We start from the raw sequence: 15,392 nt of genomic DNA on the forward strand, positions 1-15,392 counted from the left end.
CAAACACTGAAATCAAGGACACCAAACAGGGGTTAAGAAAATGGATACATTGAGGAGCAAACCACATGGATACAGAGATAGAGGCAGTAGCAGGTACAAAACAGCACATTCACAGATGCAAACAGAAAAAAAAAAACATCTCCTTTATACACAATTATCACTGCAACTCAAATACATAAACAAGAATCCATACAACACACCGTGATCCAGTGAGAAGTGGCAGTTCTATTGTGCAGACAGTTACAACTATGCATTTCAAAAGAAACAAACAAATCTACGGTGCTAATGCAGGGCTAGTCCCTCTAGAACACAGAAGTGAAAGCTTTCTATATTAGTGGCTATAAAACGGTGTCTACCTGGATTTCAGTGCTTAACACGACAATGCAAAAGCCCCACCACACACTGCGAGTGAAGTCCCATGCAACGTGGCCACCCAGACAGGACATGGCCTGCATGCAACCCGTTCTTCTAGCATTGTGGAGCATCAAGATCTTCGTTTCCATCATCAACAGCAGAATCATGCTATTAGTTCAGCCAGGATGAAAGACAATTGCGTTCCGGATTCAAGGAAAGCGCTTTCAGTATTGTTTCCTTAAAGTCCACTAAGTTTAGTGGCGAGGAACAAGGCAGAAGCCAGGTCTCTTTGCCTAGAGGGTTGCATGCAGTCTGACTGCACTGTGTGCACTGTGGGCTTTGGAAGCACAAAGCCACTCAACAACACAGGAGGAACAGCTAGAGGCCACACCACACGTGTTACTGGGTTACCGCCAACCTATAAACTACTCAGGCCAACTACCTTGCGCTCAGGTGCCAGCGAATTCCCCCAAGCTTCCTGTGACCTCTTACCATCCCTTTCCTTTAGCACCCCTTCCGCCTCCAACTGCTTGGGAAGAGAATTACAATGAACTGCATTTTATAAAGCACTGACAAGACACAGCAAAGCTGGGGTATCTGTATTGTGTACTACTGAGCTGATAAAGGGTGTTGCTGTGGAAAAAAAAATGATTTGGTACAAGAAGACACACTAAATTAAAGCAGTAATACTGATCTACAACACCAAATTCCATCTAAGGTATTTGCTATAAAACTGGATTGCAATACTGTCAGCGTATGCCTGTCGCTGTAGTGAGGGGTGCCTGCTAATAAACACAATACCAGGACCATATACTCAAAAGAAAATTAACGCACACAAAGTAGGACTACAGAACTGCCACAGGTGTTCAACTACTTTATAAATTATGGAAAGAAATACTAATCCTCCATTCGTTGATAAAAGACCCACATGTGGCCCATAATTTTAGTCCTTGATCTCTTCATTAAATTTCTGATTCAAGTATGAAACTGTCACCATGGACAAGAGACGACAGTGATGTCCTATATCCTAGAGTGTTCTTAATTCATAATCCGAACCATCCGTAATAACTTGCATCAGCACTCTCTACTGGCAAATGTAACACCTTTTTTTTGTTCCAGTGGAAAAACCAATTGACTAGAGATTAATGAATGTACCTTGAAGCGGTGTTCTCAGCTTGTTATATGCACAGGTCATGTTACACAACAAAAATAACCCAGGCAAAAGACGAGAGTAAAAAAAGAGAGACAGTAATCTGGGCAGGAATAACTAGGGAATTAAGGCAAACGGCAAGAAAGAAATCCTTGTGCGCATGGGTTTTGAACTCTCTGGAAAGAGGCAACGGAAGCCATTACACTCGTGTTCCCTGATGGTAGAACAAAACGCTGCCCAGCCATAGGCTGATGGGAGGATAACATGCAGCTACACCTTGATGAGCAGATGCACAGAAGTGCAGTGTGCAGTGATTCCGGTATTCAGACTGGAGACGGCAAGCTACAGCTGCAACAAAGGCACATTAATTGACCTATATCACATTTTTATTGAAATCAGGCCTTTATCAGAAAGGCAACAGTCCAACATACCAGAGCCAGGATTTCCTCCCTTGCACATTGGAAGTTTTTGGGTCGTATTTGAAACTGATTCCTAGGTATTCCTAGGTCTTCACTTTGTTCAGTTTAAGTATTTCTTAAATAGTCCTAATAGTCCAGGACTATTAGGATTCAGTAACATAAGCCAACACTTCAACCAATCACATAGAAACACATTTTGGAAATGGGAAATCATTTCACTTGATTTATCAATAACAATTGATAGGATGTGCATTTTAGAGAAACAGAACACAAATCACGAATATGGTAATGTAACCTAAAGGCTATATTTTACGGTTGCTGTTTTAGCCCATCTGGCTTTAAGAGTACCAGGCACAAGAAACCAAGCGCATAAGTTGGAGAAAAATCAACTGTTTAATTTGAAACTAGTCTGGTGGCAAAGTGCTACAAACTTACCTACTCATTTTTCACCTTGTCATCCTAACCAAAACAGAAAGTTAAGCTTTTGCATGTTTTGAGATGTATTGGTTAAGACTATACATGGAAAATGGAAACCTCACTAAAGAGAATTTAAAAAAAAAACTTTTACAAAACCCCCCTCAAGACCTCTGTAACCTGAGCAGCTAGAAAAGAAAAGGCCAGCATGTGGATTTAAAGCTAGAAAAGTAGCAAGAACAAAATCTGTTCTAAGAAGTCTGTAATAATACATACAGTAATAATAATACAGTTTTCTTGCTTTAATTTCAGTCTGAAATCAGAACACAAATCTGGCATCATCGCTGCCCTCTGTTGCCATGGCAGCATCAGCCCGACCTCTCTCTCTGCTCCTCCAATGAGAACACAAGGGGGATTTGTCAGCAGGGACTGCAAATCACTCTGTTTTCCAGGAAATCCAAAACAAAGCATCTCTCTGCTCTGTCTTACTTTCTTCCTTATAATCCATAACAGCTGAATACTGTAACAGTAGAAACAGGATTTCATAAACAGAACTTAGGTACAGAGACTACATGAAGAATCACTTTTAATAAAAACTGGCTAAATATTTTATGTTTATAAATGTCATGTAAAGACCTCCTTTTTCAACACAAACTACGTCACTGATTTCAGTAGGAGTTTGTGCTAGTGGCAAATACCAAGCACACAGTGTCATTAATACTCCCTTTACTCAACGGTGTTCCAGCCACATGCGGTTGGTTATCACAATTTATTTAATGCTTTCTTTTGAGTCACAGCTACATATTCAGCATAATGTCTGAATGGTTTAAAGTTAGTGTAAGTAAATTCTACTTGTTTTTTTCCCTCTTGGGTAGGGCATGAATAAACAGCAGATATTCACAAAGAAATTTTAACACTGGCAGAACACAGCTCAATTCTTACCACCCACTTCTGCAAATATCCTGCTGAGAAAAAAAAAACTTCTCCTGATGGCAAGTATACTAACTTACTTATACAATTAAAAGAAAAACAAGGGTTTGCATGATCATTACTAAAAGCTGCTGGCACAACCCATGTGCAATACTTGGATTGTTGCCTTAAAAGTTCTCCAGTTTGGTCTGAACAGTTCTGGATTCGCCACTATGGTCAACTATCATCTCTAGCCACACACTGACCTGCAGCCCCTAGATGCCTGTAAACATGCTGAAGAAAGAAGGCGAGAGTTTTAATGTAAATGTGAACTCACTTAAAATACAAGAGTTAATAAGCATGTAACAAGCAAAATTTAAAAAGCTACATGACGCAAAAGAAACAAATCCCTTAGTCATATAGTAAACCAAAGATAATTTAGCTTAACTTGAGTACCCAAGTGTTAAAACCTTGGTCGACTCCATCCACCCATTTTCAATAACTGCCAAGTCTAATACAGGGTTTCAGTAAGCTAGAGCCTCACCTGGCAGACAACGGACACATCCTGGTAGGGATGCCACCCCACTACAGGAAACCCACACACAAGCACATGTTGCTAAAAAGATATCTGAATTGTTGCCCAACTATTTATCAATTTGCATGTCTTTATACTGTATGAGGACGCAGGGGAAATGTGCGAACTCCACACAAGGCACCCGAGGCCAGAATAAAAATCTAGTGGAGTTACTATGAGTATTAGCACCTGAGCGAGTTTCACTACTCCTTCCATGCTGTGATATCAATTCTTACTTTGCTAGCTCTTGTGAGAGCTTTGAAAACAGTGGCCTGATAGCGTCTCATCAGTGTTAAACACCACTTGATTTATAATTCGAGCCTCCTTCTAAGGACATGAAGCCCAGAGTTGTATCTATGATGGGTCCCAAGAGCAGCTGGACAGAGAAAAAGCTCAGGAGAAGAAATCAAAACTGCACCTCCAGAATTCAGGAAAGAGAAGTACAGCAGAAGTGGAAAATAAACACAGGCAAACCAAGGCAAAGTAAAACAAGTCAACAAATTACTGCAATTAATTGTCCTAAGGTAACAGAGCTGGTACAGTAATGAAACAATAAATTGCATTATTATGGACCTAATACTCCTGCGGCACACAAGCATTCTCTAAAACAAATGCTGTTAAAGAAGTTTTACAAAAAAAGCTGTGTTTTTGCTTTTACTTAGTCTGCATCGTCCTGTGCTGCTGATTAGGTCACATCGGCTTGAAATTTTAGGTCGCAATAAATGAATTTTTTTTGTGACCTTGCCAGGAGGAAACGGGTAAAGTGCTTGTTCACAATGTTTCTCTGCTTCGGCAGTTGCAAAGCCTTAGAACTCCTCCAGGTTGTGAAGGTGTCACCCCACTGGCCTGATCAGAAAGAGCAGTAAGGCGAAATGAATATTCATTAGAGCCTCACACAAAAACAGCCCTGTGTGTCCTTGGCTTTGGAGATGTTTGCATGCATGTCGAGAGTGAAAATGGCTGGCATTCTTACGGAGACGTCCAATTTTCGAATCGGGAATGGATCGGTTTGCCTAATTACCCTCCTATCCCATCCAAGGGGGCTTCATTAGCCATTCGGAGCACACCATTCCCACAAGGATTTCTTTTCTTCCGTTTCCTTCTTCACAGATTTTACAGGATGGCCCACAAACAGCACAGACAAAACCAACTCAGGCCTTGCTCAACAGCGTTTTCTTGTACTGGGACAGTTTTAATCCACACAGAATTAATCATTTTGTATACTTTGGGAGCAAATGTTTTTAAAAAATCCATTATTATAATAATATTAATATTTACTGTTTATCACATAAGGTGCCAGAAAGTCTTCAAGCACCTCTATATTTCAAAATAACAAAAAAACATAACAAGGCTATAAAAGGCAAACAATGTTAACTTTGAAAAATGTACAGAGCGCAGTCTCTGTGGGAAAATTAAAACTGTAAAACAAACAGAGTGCTTCATCAGTTTGGAAAGACTAACAGGAGAAAAGACAGAATAAAAATGAAATGTAAATGTTCTGCATCCTCCCCTTCATTTAAGAGTTTCTGGGGGTGTATTGTGATTGCCTCACAGCTAAAAAAAACAACTTAGAAGATAAAAGATAATAAAAATAGTAGTTTGAGCTGTTTTACAAACCAAGCCACAACATGGTTAATACAAAGACTCATGACAACATGATCCACTTTAGATGTAAATGTTTGTGAGAAACCTTCAGCCACAAGACTTGGCACCTATTGATGATTTTCCCCAAAAGTGGATAGAAGAAAAAAACTGGAAAAGAGACTGGAATCTGAGACTTTGAGACTCCTTGTCACTGACAGCGACAGCAATTGACGCTAACTGACAGGCAGAGAATGCCAATATTGGCAAACAATCCCTCCTCATTTATATATATTTGGAACTGTCAATTTGATCTTCCTTACTTGCACCTACACATCCTCTGAAATGGACGTTGTTGGACCAGCTAGACCACAAGCCCCACAATGCCAACGGATGAGTTATGCATCAGATGGAGGAGAGATGCAGCTCTCTGTGACAATACTGCAAATGCAGATGCAATCCCATAGGGGTGGTTCTTGCATGGCAAGATATGTCGACCAACCCATCAAATTCCATGGACATTAGGATACATACGCATCAGTGCTTGGGGAATCCTGAATGACCTTGCACCAGATAGGTCCCCATGATTGCTGCCACTTAAAAAAACTGAGGACTAACTGGGGGCTGTGCTTGACTATTGTAGGGCTTTAAGTTCTGCAGGTTGCCCCCTCCAGATTTAACGGAACTTTGTGAACTTGAGTGCAACCACTTCTTCTGGCGCCCAGTACGTACCTTGAGGCTTGTGTTGGAACGCGGGTGGCTGAGATCATTGAACCTCCAGTTCTCCGTCCCAGGGGTCTCCTCTCCGCCTTGCCGTGTGTCTGCAGTGAGGAGAGGGTCTGCCCCAGACAGCGGGAAAATCCCCAGGGAAACAGGACGCTCTTTCCTGGGTAGAAACAAAACAGAGAAAGTAATGAGCAACCCCACAAGAGAGCACCACAGGAAGGGTGAGATTTATTGGCACACAACATGGTTCAGTCTTCCATATGCTTTGCAAACAAACAATGCTTTAAAAGCAGACTTAAATGATCATTTAATCTGACCTCTCTATTCACGAAACATACCGGCCACAGGAGAAGAACAATTCATTGGATTGATGGAGCAATTTAAATTGCGTCTCTAAAATCTAGTAAGTGGTTTTGAAAGACCTTTTTTACCTGATTTTATACAAACATAGGATACCTGTACTAATTTACAATCATCTAATTGCCAGAGATAAAAAAGAACAAGGCACAAGTGATTTATTCCCAAGCACACTGCTACCTACTGTATAACTCTTACTTCAAATTCCCCATGTGTCAGCTCCATAGCAACAAGAACAATCCCTGATGAAACATCACAAACAACAATAAATACTACAAGTTCTCAAAGCTTTGTGGGTTTGTTGGGATTTTTCTGGGCTGGTATCAAACACTGAAGTCTAAAGCTACATGCCTCTTTATTTTTATTACTCTACAAAAGGTCTAAAATACAGTTCTCACTGTACCTCCAGGCTTCACAATAACGGCCACCTCCCTCAGTTTTTGATTCAAGGAGCGGATCAGATGTCGCTCAGATCAGCAGAAAACGGGACTAAACTGCTGATGACGGATATTGTTCAGAAAAGAGCAGGGAGGGTGACGATTGGCCAGTGGCTCAATTACAGCATCACATGGGTCAGGCAGATTGCACAAGACCGATTAGCGGAAATAATGAGAAAGGGCAGCAGTTCACAATTCTGCAAATCCAGCGCTCGAACTCTCCTGACCAAAAGGAAAGAACACGCTATCCACAGTAATCCACTCAGGTGTTTCAAAACTAAACAATTACCTCTAAATATCCAAATACTAGCACAAAATCAAAGTAAAAGCAGCTTGTGTCTATAAGCCCTAAGATGCACTTGGTAAGTGAGGGATCAGAACAATATTTTATATCTGATAATATATCCTATTTTACATCTGTCTCAATAGCTACCATATGGTCCAGGAATTGATAAGTACAGGGAACAGATAACCATCTCTTAGTTTTTGAATGGGCAGGCAGTTCTGTGTATTATTTCAAGGTTAATCAATTTTAAAATGACTACATGAAAGGACATCTGTGAAACAACATTATGTATCAATAGCACTCTGGGAATAACACATTGGTAAGAGGAGTGGATGTTATACTTATGTGCACCTGCTCATTTTCTCACTAAAAGCTACCAATACTGGGAGTTTGCCTACATTTTTCCCTTATTTTATCATTACACATCTTGTAAGCAGAACCTCTGTGATTCTCTACTGTTTTGGGGTTCAGTTTCTGCCATGTTATACTGTACATTCCAGCATAAACAGGTTATAAGAGGAAGTACCAGGGGGATACATACTAGTGGTGCACAACTCATTTGTGAATGTATTGGGTGGATGCATCCTGTTATTGGCTTTATGTTGTATATTTGTATTTTGTGTCTCATCAAACCTAATTCCATGCAACTAGATGTTACAGCAATAAAGTATAATGATTTAACAATAGAAAGACAGCTATTCTGCTACATGCACAAAACAATGCAATCCTTTACTAATTCAGACTCAAAATAACTTGGCAATGTAAATTTCCAAATCATAATACAGGACATCGGTGGATATAAGAAGCTAAGATCTATTAATCAAGAACAGCTGAGAAGTTTTACATTGTTTCTTCACATGAAGCAAACTGAAGCTTAATAACACATTTGTAAGAATACCCCAAACATGGCAAGAAAGTTTCATCTCTAGTATACGGTGATACAATTCTCATTGTTTCTGACCCTGCTTGTTAGACTTCAGCAGGTCAGAACTTCTCATATAAGAAAAGGAACAAGCTTAACAAGTCTGATGAAGTAAAAAATTGTATTTGTTTGTGGTCATGCGGAAAGGATGAACTTTTACCCAAATTCTGAAATTCTGCCTACATCTAGTTCTATCGTTTATATCTAGAGAAAGCAAAAGTAAGACAGAATTCTGTTTGGTTTGCTTCATAAATTGATTCACTCTTCATGTCAACCTTCATCTGCATCAGCGTCCTCCATTGGATCTTACCACAGCACCCCCAAAGGAAGTCAAAAGATCCCCCCCCCCCCCACTGACATTTCTTCCAAACACATGGTCTGAATGCACAGAAGACACTGCATACGTATTGAGCCCCGGAGGACTGTTCTTCCCCATTGGTTCTCTTACTGACACAAGGCTAGAGGGCTTCCAGTTGTGTGGTATCTGAGGATCCAAGAGTTCATATCCTAGACCCTGAGATTCCTGCATGTGCATACCTAAGCCAGTGGTACTCCAGTCCCGGAGGACCATGGTCTAGCAGGTTTTAAAAGTCTTCTTTTAACTCTGCCACACAAACAACTGGAGAAAGATTAAATAACAGCTGCAATAAAAATCCCACAGACTGTGTACATCAGTGTTCTGAAGGAAGGGTTGACTGGCCTACTGTGAGAAACTGCAATGCGCAAAACTTAGATTGCTTCAGCATTTGAGTCTTAAATTTATTTCTATCAATGGAACTGTATCTCTTTACTACTTAAGAATGATTACAAGAGGAATTGATACACTCAATATTTTGCAAAGTAATAATAACCTAACCTGAGCGATGAAACAAGAACACACAACTTGAAATTAGGTTTAAGTGCTGGAAGCTCTTCACAAAAAGGGTGATAATGTCTTGTGCAGGCTTTCCAGCAGTACAAGACACAGCTGGCTAAGATCCTCTGTGCTACTAACAACAAATCAAGTATGATGAGCCCAACAGCCTGCAAACAGGAGAGGGTTTTTTATGTAACCAAGAAAACAGCTAACAGCAAACAAGACAATTCAAATGTTTTTACTATTCATTTCGATAATGAGATAATGAGAACATAATGAGAACAGCAATAAGGAAAAATTGGAGCAAAGAAATTAAGTGAAACTTGTAAAAGTTAGTGAGCAGCCTGTCACTAACGCAAAATGTAACCCTTTAAAAAACATACACTGCCCGTTTAAAATAGCAGTGTCTTAATACACTCGCAGGAAAAAGAAAAGCTTCGATGCCTCTTGCTAACAATGGCCCACACAGCAACATTATATTGTTGAAAAGGCTTTGCTATTCAGCAGATGACAAAAAGGCTTTTATTAAAACACTGCTTCGGTGTTCAGCTTCGCATGGGGGCTGGTGGGGGAGAGTTTAACCTTCCAACTCGCTATAAACGCTGCAAGTATTGATCTATTGAAAAACAGTAGTAAGCAAGGAGCCATTTTAAACAGTTTTAAGCGCAAGTTCTCACCCTCAACCATTCCCAAGTGCTCTCTGAACCCTGTGCTTAGTAAAGCAATGAAACATGAAAGATGAGAAGCAATCGGAAACAAGAAGACGGCAGAGAGAGGGATTTAGTCTTTTATTTGCCTTTGAAAACCTCTAGTCCACCCAGTCGTGAACAAGGCTCCTGAACTCGAGCCGAAACAAAGTACAACGCTACCAACTTGGCGATTTTAAGCAAACACACCTGACACCCGCTGACAGACGAAGGAGGAAAGAACCACAGACGGGAGCCGGGTAGGAATCAAGAAAGGAGGAGGACAGGGACATACAGATCCGATCGCAGCAGGTACCTGATTATCCTTGGCAGGGTCTGCGTCAGAGCCGGCAGGCCGGTTGAAACTGAATAGTGCACGAGCAGCAGGACGGAGAGAGACACCAGGATCGCGGAATTAATGACCACCGCCCCGCCAACAAAGCCAAACACAAAGAGCAGCATGCAGCCAGGACTCATGGCTCCGGCCTGGCATTGTGGAGCGTCAGCGCTGAGAAGGGCTGCTCTGGGGGGCAGGCCAGGTGGGTGTATTCTAGCTCCCCGGGGAGGTCACGCTGCCACAGAAACAATGCCATCAGCAGCACAGGCAGCCAGAGAGCCGGGCTCTGAGCAGCTCCGCTCTGCAGCAGACTGTAAGCAGTGACATCACCTCTCTGCGAAGCAGCATGGAGCGGGCTGTCTCCCCTCCTCTCTCTCCTCAGCATCGATGCAGCAACGCCACAAAGAGGGCTAATTAAATATTTAGCTTCCCTCAGAGGCTCAGCTTATTGGCTGACTGAAAGCGGAAAGAAAACAAACAAGTGGGAAGCACAGAGTCTCGCAGTCTGTGGCACTCTGTGGCAGCTGATCTGCGCATTGGGCTCAAGGGAAATGATACAAATCTTCTGACGATTTCTACTTCTGTAAACTGGGCTGGAGCCTCACCCGAGCTGAAGCACTATGACAATAAAAGAAACTGGCTTTTCAAAATTACAGACACTTCAAGGTAAGAAAAGGCTGCTTTTCAGTGCTAACATACCGTTATCAAAAAGCCAACAGCAACTACCCAAAACTTCCCATGGAAATACCAGAAACTAAATTCCCATTTCAGTATATACCACACGAATCCTAAGACTGCCATGTTTAAATGCCATTTCCACAATTAAAACGTTAAATTAAGAAAACACAATCGTTTAATCAGAAAGGTAAAACTACAGGTGAGCTAACAAATTCCGAAATAAAAACTGCAATTTGTATTAGGATGCGATTCGACATTGGTAAGCTATTGCTGTCAGCTTGGGACCCAAGAATTTCTTCTAAAATGTCTGTTTTTTAGTGTTTAAAAAAAGCTGCAGCTCTGGGTTACATTGCTAATTGACCAATAGGTATACTACTGGATAAAGTCAGGAGGCACATTTCTCTCCTCACTAAGATGATTGGTTTGTGCAGCTACAACTATGGCCCAACTGGAGAAAGATACTAAGATTCTTTTCTCACAAGGATCCCAACTGAGAAACAGGTGTTGTGAGGACAAGTGAGGAGGTCTAGTGAAGTACAAGACTGTAAATAAAAACAGAGCGGGAGGCAGGAGGACAGCCTCACAAGTACAGAAATACAAACATGTTTGCCTGCTGATGGATAAAGGACACCTGATGGAAAACCTCAAACTTGTCAACCTTCTCAAACACTTCAGGTGTACTCAGTATGCATTCTGCATTCAGCCTGCACAAGTCCAGCTAAAACAATTATTTTTTTGTTTTACAGTAATTAAAAGGTTTTGTTATACAACACAACCAATTGTATACAGGGATAAGTCATGATGCAACACCCAGCACCCAGCTGACTGCCTGACCTTGTGCACCATGCATAGTGAAACTGAGTCACATGGGGTGCTTATTCGTACATGTACTGTAGAGGAATGAGGAAAAAAACATTTTAGTTATTGGAAGGCTTTCGTTTCAACACTAGTAGAAAGCACAGACTTTACAGCTAATGAACTGCGTTGAGGCTAAAGACTCGTTTCACACATGCACATCCACAAAAAACAAGAAATATATATTGTTTTCTATTGTAAGCACATATATAACAACTGAGGGAACAAGCACCAGGGATTAAACTTTAACAAAACATTCTTTTCATTGTAAATATTTAATCTGACTGTGACTTCACAATTTTATCCGCAGTGAGAATTTCTCTCAGGATCACAACACTGCTTCTCTGCTTGCAAGTGAATACCACATACACTCAAATGTTTTTTTTTTCTAAAAACAAAAATTTAGCTAAATCTGCCTGATTTATATAGAGGTATACAAGAGAAGGGGATGCATTGTGAATTAGAAACCCATTCAGTAGCCTACTCTATCTCTGCAATGAGCTAGTCACTTCATGAAAAGGTGACCAATAATCGAATTATTAAATCAATAATCAATGTCATTAATTAAACTGACATTAATAATTTATTAACAATGAACAGTATGTTGTTTAATGAGGCTCAGGCAGTATCCAAATATCTCACACAACTAATTGCTTAGAATATGCCCATTTAGACAATTAAGACAATAATGCAAATCAGCTCTGTTAGATCGTTATTAGGAGTAGTCTGCACATCCCTGAGGGCACAGAATAGCTGGCTCATTTAGCAACTGCCAACCACTTGAGTAAAAGTGTGAGTTGCATCTCTTTAATTTGAGTTGAACAGGGTGCTCATCTCACATTTCACCCTGACATCTAGGGAAAAGAGGATTCATGCATCACCCTACGATTCTAAATCCTTCACATTTAGAAGGATAAGTCAAAGGTCATTTTTTCAATGAACAAGCACAACTTCAGCATGGAACAGGAAATGGGTTCCACATGTGGCTGCTGGAACCCTGATTTTCTTGTCAGAATTCAGAAGCTCTTTTTAATCTCTTACACTTTTGCTTTCTTAATGGCTGAGGACACAGGCAAGTGTCACTCTGGTATCAGTGCATCATGTGAGCAAAAACATTACTGAGCAGACTGTGGTACCGATAACAGGATGGGGATTCATCAGCAGATTTCCATCTAGACTTGGGAAACAGCAGCAAACATACAGAGCGTCATGACTTTATATCACCCATTTTCTCTTTACTGTAATAATACTATTATTGTCCTTATACTTAGACACTGTAACAGAGGGAACAGCAAGTGTATCAATGTTGCAGTAAGGGACTATAGGGATTATTACAGTCCGAATCTCAGAGAAAACTCCAACCCAAAGCATGGAAATGAATAAAACCACATATTAAATTAAGGCTTTGTTGTTCATGCTATTTCAGGAATACATTGCTTTTTAATATGAATTTAAACACTTATCCACTTACATTCGACATCCATTTTTACAGCTGGACATTTTACTGAAGCAGCTTGCTCAGGGGTAAGAACAGCAGTACCTCACCCAGGGTTTGAACCCACAACCTCCCAATTATGAGCCCAGAGTTCTAACTACATGCCTCTGCTCAGCAAGGAAGTGATGTTTAAACCAACAGTGAGCAGGCTGCTCTGGCATCAAGCTAGCCCATGTTTTTTTCCCTGCTCACTGATTATTTCTTGCACCATTGAGGCTGAACGTAAGTCAGGGACTCCAAACCACACAGATAAGGGAATACTGTACTAGTAAATGTGAACAGTCTTGTGACTTACCTAACCCTGCCAAGGGTGCCAGTTTCAGATGGATCCCCTCCTGTAAGCTGTTGAAATTTGGTGCGTTCCAAGTGCTCCATGTAGTTGTGGATCATCTTAAATTAAAAAAGAGAAGCAAAAACAATTGATCAATCACAGACTGAACAGCAGACATGCCCACTATCTCACTTTCAAAAGAGTCCAGCTAGTAGTGTTGGGATTTATTCTTCTTTTCAGATTTGGTGAACATTTTTCTTGCAAGTTTGGAATGCTTCTCCATTGACAAATCTTAGATTTTAATTTGCGAGGAGACATGCAAATTAAAATCTAAGATTTTAATTATTTGCTATTAACACATTTATAATATATGATTGTAATAAGTGCTTTTTACCCCCAAGAGACTTTATATACAAGAGGGAAATTTCATCAAATGTCACTGTAGCGCAGCATCAACCTGGATAAATGTATTATTCTGCCCCAGCAGCCAATTAAGGGGAACTGTAGGTAGGTCAGTCCTTTGTGGAATTTAGCCATGATACTTGGATTAACACCTTGTACACTTCCAAATAACACAATGGGATCTTTAGTGACCACTTTGGAATGATCTTGGTTTAACATAATACCTGAAGGATAGCACTACCTACAGCACTGTATCCTTGTTCACCATAATAGGACTTTGGTTTGAAAATTGAGGACCAGAGTGGAGAGCTCTACCATCACCACTTACAGCAGCAACCTGGTTTTCCTTGGAGGTCTCCCATCCCAGTACAGACCATGCCCAGCTTTGCTGAGATTCTGAGATCTGATGAATTGAGGCCAGACAATGGTAATGTTGCTGTTAAGATTCATTACATCCTTTACACGTGTGACTCATAAGCATACTGTACAAAAACAGATTATCAATATTCCAGCATGAGGCCCTTGAGTGGCTTATTTAGCACAGTAGGATCGACAATCCTGACATGAGCGAAATCACTCTAAGCAATCTTATTCATTCTAAGCATACAGAATTCTACAAGCACAAGAGCACAACTGGTTGAGCGCTGTGGTAACTGGGAGGACCTTAGCTAGCCAGGGTATCACTGGTGTGCTGTCCAGTGACTTTCCAGGGCCCTGAGAGTCCAGTCACTCCTGAAATTGTTACCTCTTCTATTGGCACTATGGAAAACGGTTTACATCCCACCCCCGTGTCAAGGTACAAAGGCTTTAATGATTTCAATTCTAGTAAAAAACTGTGGTTATTCAGAAGGCGTTTTGTGAGATGGAGGAAAATGACACACCCTATGGTGATAAAACCCTTCATTCTGAACACCATCTTCAAGAATTTGTAATGATTAATCTAAAACTGTGAAAAGAACTGAAAGTAGCTGATTCACCTGACTTAAGGGAGCAGAAATTGCTCAGCATAAGAAAATTAACCAAGAGGAGTGTATTGGGTCTCATCTAGCCCATTTGGTAGTTAGCTGTTAACTGATTCAAGGATCTTATCAAACCGTTTCTTGGAAGAAACCAGGGTATTGGCTTCAACATGACCCGGTAGCTTGTTCCACACTCCCACAACCCTTTGGGTAAAGACGTGGCTCCTGTTCTCGGTTTTAAACGCACTTCCTCTGGCTTTTGTTTCACTGTTCATGCTCAAAGGGTCGGAGTACTGTCAAACTTACAGTATTTTCATTTCAGAGGCTTTGACTTGAACACTGAGGCAAACATTGTGAACTGTTTGCGTTCCTTGTGAAATTTTAACACGCACAACAAGACTCAGCTGCAGTTCTGAAAAGAATGTTGTCCTTCAGCCCTTGATGACAGGGTACCTGCAGTGATGGTCCAAATGCCTGCATATGGCTACTGACAAGAACAGAAACCAGAGCTGCTTGCCTGGGGCTGCCTGGCCCATCACACCCTATATATCAAGCAAAGTGCATGATCTGCTTCGATTTCCCTTTTTTTCTTTTGATTTTTGGCACCATCTGACAGCCCCAAGTGAGAAGCAGCTATAAATAGAGCTGGGCTGACTCAGAAAGAGGCAGGCAGGCAGCTGGATTAGTTTTAAAAAATGACCATACTGCAGTGCCCATTTACGGC

General features: G+C 40.9%; 1 protein-coding gene across 12 annotated transcripts in view; it reads right to left on the minus strand.

The window, feature by feature from the left end:
* LOC148823956 (C-Jun-amino-terminal kinase-interacting protein 4-like) overlaps positions 1-15,392 on the minus strand; it is a 77,952-nt gene that overhangs the window by 28,340 nt on the left and 34,220 nt on the right. For 4 of the 12 annotated variants that reach the window (XM_088926625.1, XM_088926621.1, XM_088926623.1 and 1 more), the window contains exons 4-6: positions 13,332-13,426; positions 6,134-6,287; positions 797-883 (exon numbers count right to left, since the gene is read on the minus strand). In XM_088926625.1, the coding sequence (XP_088782751.1) occupies positions 797-883; positions 6,134-6,287; positions 13,332-13,426 (336 nt within the window). Of the gene's footprint in view, positions 1-796; positions 884-6,133; positions 6,288-9,987; positions 10,347-13,331; positions 13,427-15,392 lie in introns of those variants that run through there. The other 8 variants (XM_088926620.1, XM_088926629.1, XM_088926624.1 and 5 more) reach the window with 5 other exon arrangements.

This window comes from Atractosteus spatula, chromosome 11 (genome assembly GCF_055471065.1).
Source record: "Atractosteus spatula isolate fAtrSpa1 chromosome 11, fAtrSpa1.hap1, whole genome shotgun sequence".
In the NCBI taxonomy this organism is placed as follows: Eukaryota; Metazoa; Chordata; class Actinopteri; order Semionotiformes; family Lepisosteidae; genus Atractosteus; species Atractosteus spatula.